General features: G+C 43.9%; 1 protein-coding gene across 10 annotated transcripts in view; it reads right to left on the minus strand.

Annotated features, from left to right (window-relative positions):
• Window positions 1-471: 471 nt before the first annotated feature.
• Cep152 (centrosomal protein 152) overlaps window positions 472-25,001 on the minus strand; it is a 70,959-nt gene continuing 46,429 nt past the window's right edge. For 7 of the 10 annotated variants that reach the window (XM_052183479.1, XM_052183472.1, XM_052183475.1 and 4 more), the window contains 6 exons: window positions 22,524-22,688; window positions 20,282-20,378; window positions 19,541-19,644; window positions 17,394-17,550; window positions 16,490-16,602; window positions 13,234-14,545 (listed from right to left, as the gene is read on the minus strand). In XM_052183479.1, coding sequence (XP_052039439.1) covers window positions 13,545-14,545; window positions 16,490-16,602; window positions 17,394-17,550; window positions 19,541-19,644; window positions 20,282-20,378; window positions 22,524-22,688 — 1,637 coding nt within the window. In that variant the 3' untranslated portion in view covers window positions 13,234-13,544. Of the gene's footprint in view, window positions 574-5,357; window positions 5,541-13,233; window positions 14,546-16,489; window positions 16,603-17,393; window positions 17,551-19,540; window positions 19,645-20,281; window positions 20,379-22,523; window positions 22,689-25,001 lie in introns of those variants that run through there. The other 3 variants (XR_007977932.1, XM_052183478.1, XM_052183473.1) reach the window with 3 other exon arrangements.

A 25,001-nucleotide genomic window follows, 5' to 3' on the forward strand; every position in this document is an offset into this window, starting at 1 on the left:
AAAGAAAACACTTTAATGAGCAGTTATTATGTGCAAATCATTACTCAGTAAGTGTGGTATCATTCCAGTGCACTGCACTTCACTGTCCTAGTTAGTGAACAACAGACTAATTTTCAAAATAGATATTATTAAATCACCTTGTATATTAGAAAAAAACACCTTTTAAACCTGTGTTTAAAAGGCCAACTTTTTAAAAAGGAAAGAAAAAAGAAAGAGCAAAGGAAAACTGGAAACAAAATAAAGAACAAGAAAGGAAAAAAGAAGAGATTATCAAGAAGAAAATTTTAAAAATAGAATGACAAGAGAAACAAAAACACAAGAAAATGAGAAAATGAGAAAGAATGAGACCCAGGAATGGGAAAGCTTGCATTCCCACTGTCCTGGACACAAAACTAAGGAGATGGAGAATTCCTCCTGATATAGTCTGTCAGATGGTAACAGACTCGACATTCACATACATTTTTGTATCAAGCCTGTGTCCGTCACAGAATGAAGAGTTTATATGACAAATATTTTGATCCCCTATCACAGGACAGCTGAAGCTGAAGAATGTGTCAGTCGGTCTCTGGCAGTCTGTGGGGAAGGAGCACAAGAGAAAAGTCACAGGGTTCATGATGGTGAACCACACCAGAGACTCGGACATAGTGTACGGCCCCTGGCAGGCAGCACCTTACTGCAAAAGGCCGAATAAAGAATGCAAGTCAACAGAGGCCACTTCACACTCCTCAGGCAGCAACTTCAAGCAGAATCATGAAAGTATCTCTCTCTCTATCTCTGTCTCTGTCTCTGTCTCTCTCTCCAAAATACTTGCAAATTCAATTCAAGAACACATCAAAAAAGATAACCCATCATGCTTAGGTTAGTTCATTCCAGACATGCAGGATGGTTTAACATATGTAAGTTAATAAATGTGGTACATCAGAGAAGTGGACTAAAGGACAGAAATCATATGATCAACTCAATAGATAGAGGAAAGGTTTTTGACAAGATCCAATATCCTTTCATAATAAAAGATCCAATATCCTTTCATAATAAAAGCCTAAAGCGATGAGGAGTATGGAGAATGTTATCTGCATGGGCTACTCCTCTACTGCTGTGATAAAACGCCATGACCAAGACAACTCACAAATGAGTTTAAGGTTCCAGAGGGTCAGAGTTCATGATGATGGAGCAAAACCATGGCAGCAGGAACATGTCCCAACCACAGCAGGAGGCAGAGAAAACATCTGGGAACTCAAGTCCCAACCACAGCAGGAGGCAGAGGGCTCACAGGCAAGGGGGATGGGCGGAGGCTCCTGACAAAAGGCTGTCCTGAAGGCACACTTCCTACAACAAGGCCACACCTCCCAATTTTTCCTAAACGGTTTCACCAATTAAGTACCAAGCATTCAAACATGTGAGCCTGCAGGGACCATTCTCATTCAAACCCACACAGAACACTGACTTAAGGGTTCTGTATGGCAGACCTATAGCCAATATCAAGCTACACAGAAGAAAACTCAAAGGATTTTTTCACCAAGACCAGAAACAAAGCAAGGGGACATACTCCCCACTTGTATTCAATAGAGTGTTTGAAGTCTTAGCGAGAGCAATAAGGCAAGAGAAGGAAAGCAAATTGATACAAAAAAAAAAAAGAAATAAAGAATCAAAGAATTCATATAAAAGCACCAAAGACCCTTGATGGCCAAAGCTGTCCTAAGCAAAAGGAATTCTGCTGGAGATAGCAGTATAACTGACTTCAATTATATGAGAAAGCTATAATAATAAAACCAACATGGTACCAACACACACAGAGACACACAGATCAATAGAATAGAATAAGACACTGGCATAAGCCCATACAGTGATAGCCAGCTGACTTTTTTGCAAAGATGCCAGAAATATATATTAGAGGAAAGACAGCCTTTTCAACAAATCGTGTTGAGAAACTGGATGCTCACATGTAGAATAATAGTACCATTATCTTTCATCTTGCACAAAAATCAACTCCAAATGTATGTAAGACCTCAAGGTAAAATCTGAAGCTGCTATAGAAGCAAGAAGGAAAAACACTTGGAGACATCATGAGGGCTCTCTACCTGGCCTTCAGTACCCCAGAAAAGGAGCAAATAATCAACAAATGGTACCACATATGATTTAAAGACTCTGTACAGCAGGGGGAGCCAGTGAGTGAAGAGACAGCCTGAAGAGTGGGAGGGGCCTTTGACACCTACATCTGAGAGGATTAGTATACAGAGCATACAAAGAGCTGAGGGGAAAAAAACCTTAAAACAATAAGAAAACAAATAATCCAACCAAAAAAATGAGCTAAGAACTAAATAGAGAATTCTCGGAGAAAGAAATACCAATGAATAACCAATATTGTTTTAAGTATTCAATACCCGGTCTCAGTGGTGCATGTCTTTAATTCTAGTGCTTAAGAAGTGGGGGAAGCTCTCTGTGAGTCCCAGGTCAGCCTAGGCTACATAGAGAGACTCTCTCTCAACAAAACAAAAGCATTCAACATCCTTATCCATCAGAGAAATGAAAATTAAAACCATTCCCAGAGTCCCTACTTACCCTACTTAGAGTGGCTTTCATAACAAAACAAGAAAAATCACATTCACGTTGGTGGAATTGTACATGGGGACAACTTATGGAAATTAGTATGGATGAATCTTTTTAAAAAACAAAAAGCAAAAAACAAAACTCTAACAAGAGAACTTCCATCTATAGCCCAGCTATACCACTCAAAGGATTCAAGATGTGCCTTCTGGTACAATAATGGCGAAGGCCTCTACATCTTATTACAGGATACTTGCTCACCCATATTTATTGCTGCAATCCTTACAATAACAAAGAAATGGAATGAGCCCAGATATTCATTGACAGATGAAAGGACAGGGAAAATGAGGTACATATACATAATGGATACATATGTAAATATATACATAGTAGATAGATGTAAATATATACATAATGTATACATATGCAAATACATACATAATAGATACAGATGCAAATATATACATAATGGATACAGATGTATATATACATAATAAATACAGATGCAAATATATACATAATGGATACAGATGTATATATACATAATGGATTCAGATGTACATATATACATAATGGATACACATGTAAATATATACATAATAGATACAGATGTAAATATATACATAATGGATTCAGATGTACACACATACATAATGGATACAGATGTACATATATACATAATGGATACAGATGTACATATATACATAATAGATACAGATGTACATATATACATAATGGATACACTTGTAAATATATATATATATAATAGATACAGATGTACATATATACATAATGGATACACTTGTAAATATATATATAATGGATACATATGTACATATATACATAATGGATATACATGTAAATATATACATAATGGATACACATGTAAACATATACATAATGGATACACATGTAGATATATACATAATAGATACACATGTAGATATATACATAATAGATACACATGTAAATATATACATAATGGATACAGCTATAAATATATACATAATGGGTACATATACAAATATATACATAATGGATACAGCTATAAATATATACATAATGGATACAGCTATAAATATATACATAATGGGTACATATATAAATATATACATAATGGATGTTGATGTAAATATATACATAATGGATACAGATACATACATATACATGATGCATACATATGTATATATGTACTTAATAGATACATATACATAATAGATACATATGTATACATGTACATGAATTTTATTCAGCCACAAATCAAAATGAAATGAAAATTAGCAAAATGGGTGGAACTGGAAAATATTATAAAGTGGGGCCATTCAGCTCAGAAACCCAGCATGGTCTCTCACAGGCAGAGCCTGTATCGTCTACCTTTTATAAATGCACATTTATGTGGAATGAGTATGTGTAGAGAGATCCTGGGAAGCTAGAAAAGGCCCATGGGAAAGGAAAATGTTCTTTAAGGGGCAGGGAAGAATAATCAAATGCATGTAAACACAAAGCCAAATGTGGCTCACTGGGGACGAAAAGGTGTAGGAGTCAGGCAGGGAGATGGGCGGGAAGGCGGTTCCAACCGAAAATAACCACACGAGAGAAAGCAATAAAGAAGAAATCAGTTTCTTGGCAAGCTAGGCAAACCATAAAATTAAAGAAAAATCCCCTACATGAGTGGATAAAGCTGCTGCCCAAAGCCATAGGCTGCTGAATTCAAACCTCGGTGACAACGGCAGAGCACCTCCCTAAGACCCCTAAAGCACTACTGACAATTTCCACTGCTGGATGAGACAAACCTACTGCTAAACACACACACACACACACACACACACACACACACACACATCTAATTGTGGGACGCAGAAAAATACAGCGGAAAAGAGGCCCCAGGCTTCCTCCCAACTGTCAGTTCTCAGTGCTGAAAACTTGTGCAGACTATTAGGAGAGAACTGCAGCCTTCTTCAGTGTGGACTCCGAGTGCAGCAACAGTGACTGGACAAGCAAGGTGTGCCTACTGCATCGGGGCAGGTGTGCTACAGGGGTAACTGTCTGCTGATTGGATTTGAGGACCCCATCTGTTCCAGCCCTCTTCCCTTCCCTTCACCTCCCCTTCCTTCTCTCTCTCTTCCCTCTCTCTCCCCTGAACTTATCATTTATACGTTAAGTCTTTTGACATATTACTCTACATGCACGGTTCTTTCTTCTAAGTCTCTAATCACTGTGCTGTCTGTTTTCTAGCTGAGTGACTTTCCCCAACATTACCTGCTGCTGATAAGTCTATCAGTTATATTGCAGATAATTTAATCTTTAGCTCAAAGTTTGGGGTTTTGGCTTATTTTTTCAGGGTTTATTTCCTTGCTGAAATGTCCTATCTTTTCATTTATTATCAGCATATTTTCCTTTACATCATTGTGTAGTTATTATAAGCCACCTTGAAATTTTTTTTTTATCTGATGATGTCAGCAATGTGCTCATCTGTGTTCGCTGTTCTGCTTCTCCTGTGCTGAGGATACTGGATCCCAGATGGGGAGTGTGGGCAGGAGCAGGTCGGGATTGGGCTGGGTTCTGTTCATCCCCCAGAACCTCCATCTGTTACTTCACCCTTAACTAAGCCATGTGGATTATGCCCTAAGAATCCACAGCAGAGCTCTATACTACAGACCAGGAGCAGCAAGAGTCACTGCTGAGCAAAAACTGCAGTCAGCAGAGGCAGAGGAGGCAGCATGCGGGGCCTCCTGCTACTCATCTCTAAGGGTTCTAGGTATTTTTTACCCTTTCCTTCCTGGGGCAAGGCCCTCCCCTCCCTCCCAGAGTAGCAATACCAGATATACTTACTAAATTTGACTTTCAATCTCCTCATGCCTCCCTAGGTGAGTTGGTGAACATCTGAGTGCAGAAGTTCTTCGGGCAACGTGCGCTTGTAGGTTGAATACTGCGGCCAGCTGTGAGAAGAGTGATTCGTCCTGAGCGAGTCATTCCCTTCTTGTCTCGTCATTTACCTGAGTGCAGGTAGAGGAGGGGGGTGGATGAACTAATGATGGTCTTTATTTTTACACTGACATTTAATAGACTTGAACAGGCATTCTACAATACATGAGCAAGCTTTAAACACAATTTTAAAACTGTTGCTGTATAATCTGTCATCCTCTGCCCAGTGTATCCGGAGCTGTGTGAGACCACTAGAAGGAAGTAAAGCATTAAATGAGAACAGAATACAGCCCCAACTGGAATCCTCTGTGGATGCGACCTGCAGGTGCTGCATGTCCCAACTGCTGCTCCCAACTGACCACATTTACCTGCTTCAAAGCACAAGGCAGTATGGATTCGCCATTTCCATAGGGAAGCTTGCCCCAAGCTCTTTGAGAGCACACATTCCTCAAGCAAGAACAGCTCCCCAGACACATGTTCACGGTCACACCAGTTCTATTTCATGGTGACAAACACCATTCTCAGAAGGGCCTGATCTTGAAAGCAGATCCTTATGGAAGGTAGCCACAGTGCCACAGTCCCTGTCTCCAGGGATCTCGAAACTGTCTGGGTTCCAAGTTCATTGCCTCTAGCAGGGGTTCTCAGCCTTCCCTAATGCTGTGACCCTTTGATCCATGTTGTGGTGACCCCCCCCAACCATAAAATTGTTTCATTGCTACTTCATAACTGTAATTTTGCTGTTATGAATCGCACTGTAATTATCTGTGTGTTTTCTGATGGTCTTAGGTGACCCCTGTGAAAGGGTCATTCAGTAGTTTTCTAGGGGGTCAAGACCCACAGGTTGAGAACCCCTGCCCTGGGTGCTTGTTCTTAGGAGTCAATCTCAGGGAAAGAGCAGCAGGTAGGGAAAGGGAGTTGTCCTGTTGGGGTTGCACTGCAGAACTAGCTCCAAGTCAGGGATTAAGAGAATCCAGGCGCACATGTATTGTTTGGTTTCTATTACTGAGGAGGGGCAGGGTCCTTGACGCTTAGCTTCATCATTTAGGTTCCTAAGAGTTAGAAAATGATAAAGTTGATGCACTATTAACTTCTGAGTCCTGTAGCCAAGAGTTTGTTCAGTAAGTTGTTTTCTAATAGTGATTGAAAAATATACTAATGCAGTCTTCAATCACATGACAAAGGTGTGGCTACAAGAGGGTAGAACATCAGGTTCTCTCCCTCCCTCCTCCCTCAGTGTGTATGTTTCTCTTTCCCTCCCTCCCTCCATCTCTCCCCTCTCTCTGTATATGTGTGCTTCTCTCCCACTCCCCGCCATGTGTATACCCGCCTTGGTCCCTTCCTCCCTCCCCGCCCCAGCCCTGTCTCCTTTTCTCAACGTGGTAGTCCTTAAAGTCCGAGTGATGAACTGGCTCCACCCTGCAAGTTCCACAGTGTGCTGAGAGAAAAGCACAGAAACCGAACATCGAGATCATCTTCTCCAGCAGGTGGAGCCCAGCCTGTGGCCACACTCCATTAAGCTTATGGCTGCCCACCATGTTGGTAACTTAGCGTCTCAATTTGTACGGGCTAAACTATAGGTCCTCAGGATACCCTTTCTAATATGTTTATCATTAAGAAACGACCAAGACATTTGCTCTTGCAAGGTTTGGCTGGGAAAGGAAACAGCAGCCACATCACACTCACACGCCCCTGGTGTGCAAATCCAGGTTCTGCAAAGGGTTTTTACAGATGTGAAAAGTCCCACATCTGATGAACCCAGGTTAGAGGACTGCCTCGGGTAGGCCTTGTTTCCCTGTACAAATATGCTGCTTGTGGACACTAACTTTGGCTGGACACATGGGCTCCCTGCCTGCCGTGTTCTTCCCTGCCTCGTGTCCAAGGCTTTAGATTTGTGGACCCTGCCCCAACAAAGGCGTGATCAGAGCCTTTACTATCCCCTGCCACTGGCCCACCCACAGTCTGTACTCCGCATCTATTACTGCTTCTGTTGGTGTCTGGATGCCTACTGTAAGCCCTACACCTACACAGAGCAGGCAAGAAAGACAGATGGTCCTCGGGCTTCACCCTGTTCCTCCAGGCCCAGCCTTCTTGACCCCTGCCATCTTTTATATGACCCTGTCCTAGTACAAAAGGCCCGGGCAGGCATAAGTCATAGAATCCAGAGTGAAGGCTGGGAGAGGGGCTGGAGGTAGGACAACAAGATAAAGGCAGAAGTGGGGAGAGGAACAAGGGGCGGCAAAGAGGTGGAAGGTGACCGGGAAAGGATAGAGGAGTGACAGGGGTACAGGAAGTCTAACAAGAACACCTATGCTCCCCTTTTCGGCCGTCACCAGCACCCCTTCCTGCGAGTCTGAAAGGCTGTCCACACTTAGTGTATGAGTCATGTACGTATATGTAAATAGCTTTCTGTGTAAAAATACACATAAACAGTTGATCTCTTAATCTAGTTTTTACTACTTCTGGGTTGTCTTGTTTATTTTGAGACACATAGCCCCAATTGTCCTGAAACTCACTATGTAGACCAGGTTGGCTTTGAACTCAGAAAGATACATCTGACTCCACCTCTCTAACGTTGGGATTAAAGACATGTGCCACACTTCTGGGTTTTTAACACTAAAAACTGTCACTAAATTTTAACACTATCGCTCATATGGCGACTTTAAAGGCACAGAGCAATGGGACTGTAACATGCTGCAACATAGACAACAAAGTAAACCACTCGTGTGCTTGTGTACACCGACTGAATCCAGACTGTGCTTCCAGAGTGGGCTCCAACTGGGGATTAGAACAAACAACGGGGTTTCCCAGGTCTGTCTACTTACAGCTCCGATCACTGATGTTAATTTTAGACATGTGGACTTGCTCACAAACAGACTTATCACAAATGCTATTATATCTATCTGCAGCACCTGCAACAGGCTGGATGTCAGTGGGCACAGAAGTGACTGCTGCCATCTGTGTTGCCAAATGTAATATGTGGTGACAGGGACACAGCCCTCCCCAGGAAGGGTTTTTGTCTGACCTCAGCAAATGATGACTTCTTCCAGTTAATGAACTTACAACAACCCACTCACATCAGTCACAACCACCCATTCTGTCTGCTCACTGGGAAAGGAGGAAACTCCAGAGCACAGAGTCAAGGTTTCTAGACTAGAGAGGGAACACAGCTGTGTACCCACTTAACTAGATGGGCATCTGTTAGGGTATGCATCTTAATGAAAACAAAGTTCTGCTTGCCCCTGAGGAGGCAGGGTACTATGGAAAGATTTTCTCCAACAGAATAGCATTGTGAAACTGGGCCTAAACAATTATCTATGGTCTCTGGAATCACGGCTGGAAAGGGCAATGGGGGCAGATCAACTTATTTTGTATTCTTAAAAACCCACAGAGAAACCTTGTGTGATTAAGCAATGGATCCAGATAAGTGGGTTTGCCAGCAGGGACCATGGAAGGCAGGGCTCTCGTGGTAAAGAAACTGCACGTCCTGAGAAGGCCCGGTGGAATTTGCTTAATAAGTTGCACATTTGACATTGTAGGTCAGCTCTGCGGGTGCCAGGAGACAAAGCTTATTATATAATCACATACTTGTCCTTGCTGGAAGGCGGCTGAGGAAAGGTCTCAGTTGTTTCTGAGCTTTCTCTGGTCAGCCAGTTGTTGAGGTGAGCAGCCATCAGAGGCATGTTTTGAAAGTCGAGTCTTGTCTGGGGCGTCTGCCCCTACACTTACCTTAACGGCCTGTCCTTCCCTGTAGAGGCCAACTCGGGTCCTGGGGCAGGGGAAAAAGCAGGCTATCTGATCTCGATCTGAGCCAGGGATGAGAAGCTGAAGACTCCAAGCTTTTCAGCTTAACAGATTTCTGGCTGTTTGGCCACAAATTATTTTTTTCCAGCTACAGTAACATGCTCTGTGGGACTCAGGACAAAAGCCTCTTCAATTCTGGCAGCGTCTGCGGCACATGGCGTCCATATCCAAACCGCATCAAACTCCTGGGTTTGTTTCTGAAGTCTTTACAGACAAAGCTTCAGCACTTCACTGAAGGAGACCCCTGGGCAATCCCGCTGTCTGTGAGATGCTTTTCCTTTTGCCCAGAGTTTAAATGCTTACTTTGGAACAGGTAAGTAGATGTAAATAACCCTTCAGGGAGAGGCTGTGTGAAGGTCAACTTGTGCGGCACTTACTCAGGAGGTGGCTGGAAGAGGAAAACCGGCTTTGAGCAGATGACACCTTTATCTCTAAGCTGCCACCTTTCCTTGGTAATTGGCCAGGTACATACCAAGCTGAGAAAAATCTTTTTTTTTCTGGACTTGGTTTTTTTGAGACAGGGTTTCTCTGTGTAGCCCTGGCTGTCCTGGAACTCACTCTGTAGACCAGGCTGGCCTCGAACTCAGAAATCCACCTGCCTCTGCCTCCCAGAGTGCTAGGATTACAGGCGTGCGCCACCACCACCCGGCGAATCATTTTTTTTCCAGAAGTTAATATTAGGGCAGCCTCTTGACATTCTTGGAACATACGTTTGCTTGACCTAGAATTGATATACTCACATGTCATTTTTACCAAGTACTGAGAACATGGACAGAAGGGTGAGTGAAGGGAGATTTCACAACGGGAACTCCTTCATTTGCTCAGAACTAAGAGGTACGGAGTCTTTAGCACTCGTGAGCACGGTCAGGCCCTCTGCAAACAACTGTACTTGAGTTTTCCATCCCCCATGCACGGACTCTCATGCTGAGGTGTTTGCAGGTAATAGGAAAGCTCCAGTTTCCCAACAGTGAGGGTGTGTGCCACCTCACATAGTCTGGGGACATTCAGCAGAGCCTGCCCCTGCTCACTGGTTGGTTTCCTCTTGAGGTGGAGTGTGTGGGGTGAAACAGAGGCAGAGGACACAGTTAGATGCAGCAGCCCACAGCAAGTGCATGAGCCCCGGCCATCACATGCCAGGCCTTCAGTATTGAAGGTGGTGGACTTTTTAAAAGGAACATTTTTCCACAGCTTTTCTGTTATTCCTAGGCTGCAGGGGGGCCGTGACCCACCCTAAACCAATTAGGCATGAGGAATTAAGACCACTGTGATTAGCTCAGGCCAAAGAGAGCAGCCAACCAATAGAGATGGTCAGACAGACACACTTGCTGGCTCTGAAAACTTTGACAGAGAACAAACAGCACCACCAACTCCATTTCTCTTCTGTGGAATCCAGGTGCACCAGGAAACGGGGCAACACGGAGTTTAAATGTCTTATCCCAAAATATCTGGAGATTTTTGAAATTACATTACCAGAAAATATCTAAATTCCTTTTAAATTTTTAAGATGGAACAAAACAAGCTGAAGTTTAAAATTACAAAGACATCTACAGTGAGACAGGCTTTGCTGCTGGCTGCTAAGTTTCTGGTCACAACGTAGCCCGCACAGAATGTCCTAGTCCATAAACAACCAAAGAACCGTTGACTTAGTTTGTGGGTGTGTGGGTGTGCACACGTGCACACACCCTGACACACACATAGAAGCAAGGGAACAACTCGTAAGAGCCATGCTTCTACTATCAAATGAATTCAGGGTATCAAACTCAGGTGGTCAGGCTTGGTGACAGTACCCGTCCCTGCTGAGCCACCTCACCAGCTTCTGGTCCATCAACGCCCCACCACACACACACACACACACACACACACACACACACACACACACATCCTGGAAGCCTGCTGGGCTCATGTGCTTTCCCGGGAACATGGGGCAGAGAAGGAAAAGCAGAGGCTCAGTAAGACACGAAGCGAAGCAAACACCGCTGCAAAGCAACTGTAAAATGTAAAATGCCAACTTTAAGGCTGCTACAATGTACACGTGCAGAACAATTAAATGTAATTATTTTGGGAAATGTGAATAGGAAAAAGTGACCCAAGATAGTAAAAGCCAGCAGATGTGGGTTAGTTACAATCAACAAGTAGGATAAGCAGTAAAGATAAAGACTCATGGCACAACACGGCATCAAACACAGAGCAGGAAGAGGGGAGGGCAAAACAAAATATAACTGCATATAACACTCCCCCAAATCTTCCAAAATGTCTTTGACATCACATTTTAGTAACTGGTAGGCTATGTACGCCCACTGCTTCAAGAGTGACGCGGATGCTACAGGACTACACAGGCTGGAGGTAGATGAGCAGCCGCTCATGAACCGTGACAGCAGGGACAAATCCCACACAAGCTCAAGTCAGACTAAAGAAAACAATGCTAGCATTGGGGAGTAGGGGTAAGGCGGGAGTCCTACCCCAAGACCCACTCCTAGCCAAGGAGCTATTAGCAGTTGGTAGCAGTGGGAGAGGAGTTAGTTTAGGGTGTGACTCTTGGCAGGTGGACAGTGCTCCAGGATGAGCCCCACACCCAAGAGTACATATAAACTGCCTCAAAAGGAAAGGAAAAGGGGGAGGGGAGGGAGGGAGGGGGAAGGAGAGGTGGGAGGGAGGAAGGAGGGAGGGGGAGGGAGGAGGAAGGGGGAGGGAATGAGGGAGGGGGAGGGAAGGGGAAGGAGGGGGAAGGAGGAGGAAGGAGGAGGAAATGAGGGAGGGGGAGGGAAGGGGAAGGAGGGGGAGGGAGGAGAAAGGGGGAGGGAATGAGGGAGGGGGAGGGAAGGGGAAGGAGAGGGAAGGAGGAGGAAGGGGGAGGGAATGAGGGAGGGGGAGGGAGGGGGAAGGGGAGGGAGGGAGGGGGAGGAAGGGGAGGGGAAAAAGGAAAAGGAAACAAGAAAGAGGGAACGTGTGTAGATAAATAAAAGCAAGTTCCAGTGAAACGCTTCTAGAGCGTTAAATTAAATAATTAAAAGATTAAGACCCCCCCATTAAATTAAAAGATTTAAAAAAAGGATAAAAGGAAAAGAGCAGAAGACACAGCAGCAAACACTAATCACAAGAGAGCTGACGTGGCTACAGTCATTACAACAAAAGTGAACCTTTTACGATAGATATTAAATTCAAATTCAAAGGGTATCTTATAATGGTAGAGGATCAATACATTAGAAAACTACAACAAATAAAATGGACTCCAAACAACGCATCTCAAAATACATAAAACAAAATTAAAAAAAATGTAACTGAAAGGAAAACAATGTAATGATTATAGTCAGAAATTAACAATCCTCTCAGTCGGAAATTGTGATAATATACATTTACATATATACCTGTATGTCTGTGTGTGCGCATGTGCAGAGGCCAGAGGTGGCTTTGGATCCATGGAGCTGGTATTAGACAAAGTTGTGAGCCATTCTTGTGTGGGTGCTGTGAACTGAACTTGGGCACGCTAAAGCACTGAGCCCTCTCTGCAGCCCCCAGGTCCCCTGCCTAACACAACAAAAGGCCCACAGAGCTCAGCCACAGCAGGCGTCCAGTGGCATCTCCACAAGCCTCCTGAATGTTGACAGCTCTCAGTGAGCAGAAGATAGACTCCTGTCAGTGGAAGACAGTCTACCACAGACCACAAGGCATGTCTGTAGAAGAGCTGGAATCATTCGAAGCACATTCTCCAGAAACAATGGAAAATACAGAAAACTATTGTGTGTGTGTGTGTGTGTGTGGTGGGGTGGAGTACAGGGATCCCACAAAAAAAATGAGTGAGAAGTAATATACAACATACTGATATAGTCGAGCTTACACACTACATCTGGTTGGTCAAACACACAAGTAATTAAAGGGTAGGGTTTTTTTTTTTCAGACAATTTCAAACATGATGTCAACACACCATTTCTAGATTATAAACTGCAAAATGAGTCATGACAAATCTTCAGATTATGCACAATTTTATTAAGTATTTTAACAATGCAAATAAGTCAGCATATAAATATAAAAGTAGAGGGTTGCGGAACCAAACGAAGCATCACACAGAAGCAGACCACATGGCCCGTCACTTAGGCCTCCAACATCAAGGCAGCGGAAGTTCATGAGTAACTTCATGAGAATACTTTACTCAGGTACAAGGGTACCAAATCCATGAAAACTGGCATGCAGACCTCAAAATGGTTTGTTATCAGGAGGTATTCCCATCCAGTTTCCTGTCTAAATAGTAATTAATTACTATTCTGAAGTACAGTACATCATTTTTCTAGATTGATAAGTGGGCTGTCAAAGCCACTGTCTTGTTGGCCAATCATTGGAACAGTTAACTTTATCAAAGGCTTCTGACACAGTGAAGATGGTCCTGCACGTCTGAGTTCCCTGAAATCTGTCTTTAACACATCAGTGCTCTGTGGAGATGAGTGTCTTAGAGTTGCACTCATCTTCCCTTGCTGGGAACGCGGGGTTTCTTTGGGAAGATCTAGAGTGTAACTACTCCGACAAACCATATTACTTTTCTGGGCATCTGGAAGACAACTGTTTGCTGAGAACTGTTTCCACTGAACAGAGTCCCCCAGCGTCTCCTGAGTCCTTGGTGACCTATCACCGAGACGCAGCCCAGCAGGACTGCTGCAGGGTAGAGTACTAGGAGAAGGCCAGGCTGGAGAGCCACCAGGCCCCACCCCATCCTTCACAGGAGAGTCCTGCAAGTCCACACCCTTCTCAGACGAAATACTCTCTGTCTCTATTAGAGAACCACACATGAATGGCTTTAACCTCAGCATTTCACTGGGAGCTCCCGGGGCTGTGTCCATGGACTCCAAGACGACTGGAGGAGATTTCTTTTCGGCGCCTCCAAGGAAAGAGTGAGCAGTTGGAGGAAGCAGCTGCTCAGAGCCAGCTCCAGTGGCACCTTTCTTCCGGTGCAAACCCAAGCCTCCTTCGCCCTGGCGTGGAACAAACTCCGGAGCAGCATCCTTTGCCAAGATGTCTGAGGGCCTGCAGCTCCTAGCCCCACACTGACAGTCTGAAGGCGAAGCTGTGGAAGCCATGGGTTTCATCTCTCTGTGCTTCGAGTCCTCTAACCGCCTGTGTGAACTAGGCGCAGCCTTCCTCCCAGGCGACTGCTCACACACCGTCCTGGGGACAGTCTTCCCACTGTTTGGTTGGCTTTCAATGTAATGTGGAACATTTTGATTCACATCACTTCTTTCTGATCTTTCAATGCCCATCAGCATCTCTGAAGCCAAAGGAAGCGCTACTATATGCAAAGGAACATAAAGTTAGGAGCATAAGAGTCGAGGGAAAAGTAATGCTCTAAAGAGAACAATATATTTATACTTTTGTGCATTATCAAAGAAAATGCATCAGTGTTGGACAAGTAAAAATATTCTTTTACTCATATCCATAGAAATGGTGGATTTTGTGGCTGAAATGTTAGTTTATGTCATCGTGACCCAAGCTGGAGTCACTGGAGGAGAGGGCCTGATTTCCAGCTACTCCATCCACTTTCTTAGAACATCTACACTTCACCAGCTGACTGCAATGCAATGTGGCTCCAGGTCTGAGGTCAAGCATGAAGTTTCTGACAAAGAAAGCGCCCCTCTGTGACAGCCAGGACACTGAACCAGATCAGAGGAAAAACAGCCACAGCATGAAGTTTGAAGACTTGTGTCACAGAGTAGTGATCGTAAAATCCCGAGTTGACAGACAGAAGCTGGTTCTACTGGAGATGTGATTTTCACAACTTTGCCCCCCAAACAAGAAGACTGCTTTCTTGTTACATGTCACCCCCCTTTTTTACCTAAAGTGTGACAATCCAATGCTTATATACGTAATGCTTGTGATTCTATGAGAAACATTTCAGGTGCCTGAACAGTGAGTGCCTACTTCCAGGAGACCAGAAGGTCAAAAGTCGAACTTCCACACAGACATGTTACGTGTGTCCAATTAAGATTTAGCAGTTTTCTTCTTTTATTTCTACCAGTGTCTATTTTTCAGACTCTAAAGCTGTGTTATATGGTCTCATGAGAGATCATGCCATATTATCTGTCCCTTTAGAGCCTCCATGGTCCACTTCTGTATTTACATTTATAATCAATAGCCCCACTTCATCTGTTTATTATCATTCTCTATTACCTTGGGTTTTGAGTTCTTGTAAAAACAGCAAGCCTCTCTATTTGGTAAAAGCCTTACCCCATAAACGTTCAGTGCTTGCTGATATTGCAACCTACTTTTAGTGTCTGTTTATGGGTGTCTCTGTTTTTATTTTATTAGACTATAATTTTTTCTTGAAAAGACTTCTTCTAATAGTTTGAAAACTATAAATTCATTTCCACTTCTTTGTTGGTGTTCCTAAAGTTTACAAATTTCTAAGAACATTCACTATACTTCTGAATATCTTCAGGTTCTGTTGTTTGAGTATTCTTTTGCCTTAGGTACATAATCTGTTAGCTTTGTTCTGTGTTTGTTTGGTCTTTCTTTCATAGTGATAATGTTCTTTCTTGGTTAAATGGTTATCTTTTAGATATCTTCAATGCAGTGTCTGTCTGTGCTGCATGACTGTGGGCCAGTACAGGGAACAGGTATGTTGCAAGGAAGCAGAAAGACCTGGCATCTGGCACCCTGGGCACAGAGCTAACAGCGCATCCCTGATGTCCTGGTACTCAGAACACTGCCCCGTTCCCACTCAGCCCAACACTAGGGCTGGGGAAAGAAAAGGGAAACAGGAGTGGGAAGGGAGGGGAGAGAACTGAAGGTGGGAGAGGAGAAGGGAGGAAAAGGGAGGGGAGGGAACCAAAAGAGGGGAGCGGAGGAGAAGGGAGGGGAAGAAATAAAAACTGCCTCTACCTCAGCATTGTCTGCACCACCAGCTCCTCCCCCACAAGCACCCATAAGCCCCTGCCTCTCCTGGGACATATGCTCCTGCCTGTGAAATAGGTTTGCTGTTGCTCTGACTTGTACTGTTTGGGGACAGTTTGTAGCCAAGGTTTCCCATTTCCTCTAATGCTACCTTCTTGGTTTCAGGGGTTTCCTACAGTTGGTCAAAACCCAGTTATAATTTTGTCTCTTCTCCCACTTCATTATTTATAACCCTGCCCATCGTTTCCTGGGATGGACATAATCGGGTTGGCTGGTGAGGCTACACGGTCCACCTTTTCATAGAGGCCATCGGGTAGCCAAAGAAAGAGGAGCAAGAGCTCACCTGCATGGCCTGCCTGGGCACACCTGACTCTGCACTCTGACTCTGCGATCGTCCCCAGCAGCTCTGCCATTGTAGCGAGTTTGCTAGCAGCACTCATAATCTTTTTCTCAGCTCTGTGGGTAATTCCAGGATATAAAATTAAAACAGTTTAAATGAAAAACACGAGACTCCTCAGCCCTTGGATTGTTTCCTCACAGCTCTGCCAACAGTGAGGGAAACCCAGCCTAAGCTACTCTTATGATCACATAAACAGTTCTGTGGATACAGAAGTGACAGCGCACCGTGCTGGTGCAGTCAGGACTTCACGGTATACACTGATCACATAAACAGTTAGCTCTGTGGATATGGAGATGACCGTCCTGGTGCACACTGGACTCACAGTGCACACTGATCACATAAACAGTTAGCTCTGTGGATATGGAAATGACCATCCTGGTGCACACTGGACTCACAGTGCACACTGATCACATAAACAGTTAGCTCTGTGGATATGGAAATGACCATACTGGTGCACACTGGACTCACAGTGCACACTGATCACATAAACAGTTAGCTCTGTGGATATGGAGATGACCATCCTGGTGCACACTGGACTCACAGTGCACACTGATCACATAAACAGTTAGCTCTGTGGATATGGAAATGGCCATCCTGGTGCACACTGAACTCACAGTGCACACTGATCACATAAACAGTCAGCTCTGTGGATATGGAGATGACCGTCCTGATGCACACTGAACTCACAGTGTACACTGATCACATAAACAGCTCTGTGGATATGGAGATGACCGTCCTGATGCACACTGAACTCACAGTGTACACTGATCACATAAACAGTCAGCTCTGTGGATATGGAGATGACTGTCCTGATGCACACTGAACTCACAGTGTACACTGAACTCACCCCTCCTCCTTTCCATTATCCTGCAAGATCTGCTGAAGGCAACTCAGATAATACTTGCGCATCTTCCGGGCAGTTTCCTGCCGCTCCCGCAACACTTCCGCCTTTACCATCTCTGCTGCTCTTTCCTTGCTCTCCTGAATGTATCGGAGCATGTCGCCTGCAGGGGTAAAGAGACCCCACAATTTTCCCCATTTCTCTAAGACAGAAGGACAAATTTCAGACCAGTTTTCTGGCAGATGAGGTAAAGAAAGCAGAGTTTAAATGGTGTGTTTTCCATGCTCTTCAGAATGGAACACGTCACAATGGCAATTTGGTAGACTCAAAAGAAAAGCACTCTGGTAGACCTAAGATGGTGACAGCTGCACATGGGAAGAAAAACAATGTATTTTGTCATATTTTAAAAGACTCAGGGAAGAGAAGAACTCTGCAGTGAGCAGAAAGCAAGTGTTCTATTGTTCCTCATGATTCAGGGAAGAGAAAAGAAATACCCAGAAGGGGAGGGCAGAAAAGCGAAGCCCTTGCACTTCTCTTGTGCCTGAAAGGCTCTAGTCCATCCTGAGCCAACGCTCAATAGCATTTACGGAACAGTAATAAACATCAATAAGATGTTCTGCAGAGTGGAAGAATCATATTCCCTTCTGAAATTGACAGAAAATCATAATCCATATCTTTCTCTTCATCAACATGACTTTTGTTTGTACTACTGCTAGTCAAAACTAACTTAAAAACCAAATCTATGACTACATGCTGCATACAGACTTCGCCTCTTAGTTACAGTAGGAATGCCAGCTCACTGCGTGTCCATGTCAGCAAGCCTGAAATTTCCATGTTATACATGCAGATGCTAACTAGGGTCCACTTTTACTTCCTTGAAACGGGAAAAATTAAACTGACGTTGCCCCATGGCCTGGTCAGCACGCCATGGCGTGCGGACTGTGTGGGGTGGAGGCTGCTTAGTCCCCACTGCTCACTGGAGGCCTGGAGAGCAGGTTAGCAAGAGCAGGGCTGTCTCTGCCTGCTGCCGGCCTCTAGGAGCCTCTCCTGCCTTGTCTAGCCTCAATAGGACAGGATGTGCCTAGTCACACTGTAACTTGATGTGACAAGGCTGATTGATAGTTAATTAACTAACAAAAGAAAAAAAAAGAAAAAAAAACAGAAAAGATTTTTTTTAACTGTGCCCTTTGCAGAGAGGAAGGAAAACTGAGAAACAGAATCTCACTGGCTTTTCACATCTATAAGCAACTCTGAAACTCAACAAAGTAGAATCTGAGACCTTTCCTGCCTCTTGTTGAAAATGAAAGTAATTTTAGGAGGAAAGTGTGTTTCTCTACATAAGCCCTAACTACTGTATGAGACACACACCCATGTCATACACTTTTGCAATTAGAACACAGGAGTCTTTACTCTGGAGACACCCTGGAGATGCTCTTACAAGGGGGACAGAGCAGGCAAACTCACAGCTGTTTGAAAAGAGGAAAAAGAACACTGACTAGACTCATCTCCACAGTTCCTGAGTCTACAGAAGAAAATGCTGCTGTCTGACTCTGGTGACACCTCCTCCCTCCCTGGCCCTCCCTCCCCGGCCCTCCCTCTGCACAACAGGTAGAATCCTGCCTCTCAGCACACCCCAATCTTCTGTGGCATGTTCTCCACTGCAAGTCACTTATGCTGTAAAGACATTATATTTTAAGATAGCTTGATTCTAATGTCTAAACAAAGACTAAACAGTGTGATCAACAACATAAAAGTGAGTACTCTTGGGAGCAGGAGAGACGGCTCAGTGGGTCAGAGCACTGCCTGCTCCTGCAGGGGAGCAGACTTTGGTTCCTAGCCCCACACGGGGCCCATAGCCACCTCTAACTCTAAAGCCAGGGAATCTGACGCCATCTTCTGGAGCCCACAGGCAACAGACACACACAGAGAGAGCATAAAATAAAAATAAGTGTTTAAAAAGCCCCAAACCTGCTTGTATCAGTTAGGTAAACGAATCCATTACTGTGTAGTTTGAGGTGACATTAACAATCTCTTTTAAGACTGAAGAAAAAGGCAATTTGGAAAAGTCACTAAAATGGCAAACTGAGTTTCCACTTCATGACAGTGCAGAAAGCCTGCGCCAGCAGAGGTCTTGAGAGTCTCTTTAGACTTACGTTTAATTTTTTTCACAGCTTTAATGTACTGCCCGCGGAGTTCTTCCAAGGCCTGCCCACTGCACGGCAGCCAAGCATTCTCAGCAGCTCCTGCAGACAGTGACCTAATAACACACCAGGTGTAGAACCACAGAGGCTGTGAGTAGAGAGCGTCACTTGGAATATATAATCTATATGACCACCCGAGCTGTCCCAGGAGCGGCCACTGTTCAGTTATGCCAAGCCAGAGGGAGGCCAGGGAGAAAGCTGTTAGTGGGATGCTCACTTAGTACCCATGAAGCCCTGGGCTCTATCCACAGAAACCAAGTATGGTAGCACACACCTATAATCCCATCACTCACTGGACTTTAACTGAAACAAGGTAATCTTGAGCTACATTTGAGGCTAGCCTTGGGAGAGAGTAAGCCTTGTCTTAAAACAACAAAGGCAATCAACATTATGACTGCCTAAGTAAATACTGCAAATCCACATGGCGAAAATGCACAGAGCTACTGAAGAGCACATAGTAGGAGGTCCCTAGGAACGCAGGGAAATGTTTCTCTACTCCTGCTAGCGAAGGTTACAATAATTCCCCAAATCCCATCTTTTTAAACATTGCACACGTCATGTATATATAAATAGCCTAAGTGGCGTACAACAACAGAATAATTTCAGTCTTTGCTGTGACTACATTTTAAGTGAAATAACACAACCATTCGGGTGGCATTTCTCCTAGTAAGGGCTCGCACGACTGTACTGTACCGTGGCGGTGTTCTGCAAAGGGCCCTCAGTGCCTCCAGTTTATTCTTCATGTCATGGTTCTCCTCTATTAGCTCTTCAACCACCCTGCTGTTCTCCTCTGTAACAGAAAGCCAGCATTAGTCTGCCGCGCCGTCCTCCGGTTCCTACGAAGGTACTTCAGAGGGGCTGCCTCCTTCCCGGCTCGCCCTCCTCAGTCAGCCTGGCGCTGACCCTGCCTGTACACATCCTGAACCTCATATGTAGCTGTCTGCTGTGTATGTGCCGGGCTTCCCAGCTAAATGGAAGCTCTCCAGAATGGGTCTGCTCTGTTTGTTTTTTTTTTTTTTTTTTGCAATATAATGGCTAAAACTCAGCACTGCACGGGGGTGCAAGAGTTCTACCACTGAGTTACATTCCCCACTGGGTTCTCTAATTCTGCATATGCTCAGTTCCTAGCTTAGAGCTGATGTTCATATAAACCATTCTAGAGCAAGAACCTCAATATAAATTGAAAAGAAAATAATCTAAGGCAGGCACCACTTTTGAAAATTAGAGTAAGGTGTTCAGGAGAGGCTGGCAGGCCCAGGGGCTATAAAGGCAGAAGTGTGCCCTGCAGATGTAAGCAGAGGACAAGCACGACTTGGGTGGGTCTGGGCAAACTCCTCTTTCTAAGCATGAGTTTGTCCCTCCCACATGTAAAATGGGGAGAGTGTTATGTACCTTACAGATTACACCACAGATACAAAAAGTGCATAAAACCTCTCTGAGTCCTGGCAATATCAATGCTCAGTAACTGCGAGCAAGGCCGCCCCCAGTGGACTCTAGGAACTCAGACACAAGCTGTGGACGTCGAAGCCAACCACACCTGTTCTAGTGCTTTCCAGGAAATGCTATCAAAAAGGAACTTAAAACAAGCAAGCGGACCTGCAGATTTCACATAACAGATTTATAGACAAATAGATTGATATATGCAGCTACAGTTATCAAAGGCCTTGGTCCTTTCCTCAGCCTGTAGTTTTCCAAGAAGCATCACCTTCCCTGGAGTTTGTGAATTACGAAAGATATTGACTTCAAAACTCCCGATGCAAAATGATGACTTTATTACCATGGCTTTCACCTCAGAGCTCAGGGGTTGAAGCAGGCAGATCTCTGTGAAGTCAGGGCCAGCTTCTCCTACAAAACCAGTTCCAGGCTAGCCAGGGCTATCTAATAAGGTTATGTTTCCAAATAAGTAAATAAATATTTTGTGATCACAGTGTACAGTGCTAAGATTACTGTGTATGAATTACAGTTACTGAGCAGGGGTCTAACAATAAAGTGTTACAATCCAGTCCATTTTTAGCTGCCTTTGAAGGCAAGCCTACAGTAGGGAACAGAAGCCAAAAGACCAAGAGGCAAATGTCAGCCGGGTGAGCCTGAAGTGAACGGATACTCAGAGTGCCCGCCTGCCCCCCACCTCACACACCACTGCGTGACACTCTGGTATTCAGGTTCTTGGTTTTTTAATTATTATTATTCATTCAAACATTTACTGGATAGTATATCGTGGGCACTATGACTCTGAAGCTAAATAAGATGAGGCATATCCCGTATCCTCAAGAAACAGTTTGGATGGCCTCTGGCACGTAGGATGCAGGGAGGCAGCAGAGAGAACGGAGAAAGCCAAGCAGAAATACAGGACCACACAGCTGTGCCCACTTCTCACAACTGGGAAAATCAAAGAGGATTTTGCAGGAACAGCATTTTTTGAGTTAATCCTAAAGCACAAAAGTTAGACCAAGGAGGAACTGGCAGGGCCAAGTCCACATGACAGAGTGGATAGCCCCACTCTGACAGCCCAGAGGCAAAGAAGAAACTGGGAACATTTCAAACATTCAGTTGCGAGAACAGGAGAAGGCTCATGGAGAAGAGGAAGATGAAGGAGCGTGAAAGATCACCCTGACGGCCCACTCAAGCGGGCCGGACAGAAGCTGGCCCAGAATCATGTGCTTCATCTATGCTATTTCCACCTCCCAGAGCACAGGCTATCTTGACAAACACTTGGACTTTCCAGTGCCAACAGCACTGTCTGACACACACGTAGGCCTTCGATGTCTGATCAATCAAGAGAAGAATGTTAAGCTTTTTAATTCAGTTAGTAAATAAATTGGATTATATTGACCCCAAAAGAGAATTGGTGCCCATATCAACAAAGCATTCCATCTGAAGTTCTGAGTCAGGACCCGCCAGCCTCCTGCGGTGGCCGCGAGCCCGACGCACTAACCTCCAAGTTTCTCCACTGTGGCTTTGTGCGCCCTTTCTAAATGCTGAAGGTGCCTACGGCACTTCTCCAGTTTCCTTCTCAGATCTTGACACTCCTGCTTTTCCTTTTCAAGTTCTTGAAAGCAGCGTCCACAGCATAAATCTTTAATTTCACAGATGTTTTTATCTGTAAAAAAAAAAAAAAAAAAAAACTAAATGATACAAGACCTTTTTATAAAACTGTTTGGGTTAAGGGTAAGCAAGAAAAAAGGAACCCAGATGGCAGCACACACAACTAAAGGCCACAGCATAATTGAAAGAGCAGGCACTCAAGAGCTCAAGAAAGAAGCGGGCCCGCTCCAGCCCACCACCTGCTGGACGGCTACTCAGCCTCCACAAGACTTAATGTTCTGACGCATAAAACTCGAATATAGCATCCAGTTTAAAACTGCTACACAGCCTAATGCCCAGATCTTAATATGGAATACCATTCTCCATAAAGAGAACTAGAATTGTTCAAGAAATAGCTAACCTCAAAAAATAGAAGATGAAATATATACAAAATAAAACAGAAACATCTTGCCAAGCCAGAAAGTAAGAAAAAAACCAAAACTTATGAGCACAGAACAAGGACACAGGTAATAGCTGAAGGCCTCCTAGATGAGTCTGGGCAATTTGAGCAATGATTAAATATACTAATGAATTGTAAGGTACTGAATAATAAAATATCATCTGTGAATCATATGAATAATGACACAGATGGATAGATAAGTAATAAGATAGATGGTCCAGTAATCAAAGACTTTTTATTATAAAAACATGTGAATGGCAACTGGTAAATATAGAGACATGTTTAGAGTTGGAAGAATTATCATTCTGCAATGAGGAAAGTAAAGAGAATGAGGCAAGAATCAGCAGAGACCACCACATGTACGAGAAAGCTGTAATGCGAGCCTGTTTGCATGGTCCTCGGCGTGTTCCCTACAGGCTGCTTCTGGATGCAGATGCAGGGAGGGCGGCAATTATGTAATGAATAAACTGCACACAGTATTTTGTGCCCAGGTGATCAAAATTAATCTCAACAACAAAAGAAAAATGGACACTATGTGCTTCCAGATGTGACAAGACAACAGCAGTGCAGTCCTCCAGCCAAGGACACACTGTCTGAGAAGATGTGTGTCCAGTGAATTCTGTTTAAAAAAGAATGAAGGGGAGTGAGAGAAAATTAGTCCTTGACATTTCAAAGTAAAGAAAGACAAAGGAGGCCGTGGGACAGCTCTGCAGCAAAGGGTACAAAGGCGAAATCCCCCCAGAAGCCAAGCAAAGGAGTACAGTGCACAGGGGGTGCTAAACGAGGCAGTTGAGGGTCACCTGACAGAGTGGGAAGGAGACACAGGGTGATACCTCAATGATAAATACACTGTACTAAGGGTATGCAAGGGGAGATCCCTATTCTTAGAAAACACAGACTGAAGAATGTAGACATAAAAGAGCACAATGTATGTAATGTAGCACACCCTCAGATAGTTCTAGAATGTGACCTCATTCATTTTATATATATGTATATATACATATATATGTACATATATATGTATATATATGTGTGTGTGTATGTAAGTCCTCAACAGCTACAGCTAGCTAAATAAGTGTTCTGTGAAACTATTTTTATTGTTGTAACAACCTTTTTTATTTAAGTTTGAAATTATCTCCAAATTTATCTCCTGACAAAAATATATAAATTGTAACATCTGTGAACAACACAACAGTCTGCATGTATAAAAATAGATGAACTGGAGTGTCAGCATATGGAAAAGTCTTAGTGGTGTGATGTCAGGTGGAGAAAACTCAGATTACAAGAATATAATGTGCATCAGTTAATTTTTATAATGTTTAATATATATATATATATATATATATATATATATAATCTAAAGAAAAAAAAGGCAACAAAAAGGCGTTTGAAAACCAGATCTGTCAGCACAGCCTGGGAGATGTTGTGGAGGAGCTAAGGGAGAGTATGGCGGACCTTCTACTTCCAACCAATGGAGAGTTCCTGGCTGCTAGCTTGCCTACCTACCTACATGCATTTATGGTCTTGGCATGTATCAAAATAGTTCTTCATCAGTTAAAATTACTTAAAAATAATAAGATTAGAAAACGGTATCCAAACCTAAGGTCCCCTGCGGCACCTTCTGGAAGCAGCACTGTGAAGGACTTTGCAGGGCTGTCCTCACCAGCTCATGGATGTGCATAGGGAAACAACGAGAGAAGAAACAGAGGACCTTCATCTGCGCTGCTGGCCTTCAGCCCAGGCCCATTACTGCCACGGAAGCCAGGTCACATCTAAACTTTATCTCTACCATTTAACAGATTACAATGTAACTTTCAAGCGACTACAAATGTAATACAAAAGATAAAATACAAACTAGGGACTGGCTTGCCCTGCCAATGGTCATCCCTTTCCAGGATATAACTAAACAGCCATCATGCAACAGAAGGG

The sequence above is a fragment of the Apodemus sylvaticus genome, chromosome 5 (genome assembly GCF_947179515.1).
Source record: "Apodemus sylvaticus chromosome 5, mApoSyl1.1, whole genome shotgun sequence".
Taxonomy (NCBI): Eukaryota; Metazoa; Chordata; class Mammalia; order Rodentia; family Muridae; genus Apodemus; species Apodemus sylvaticus.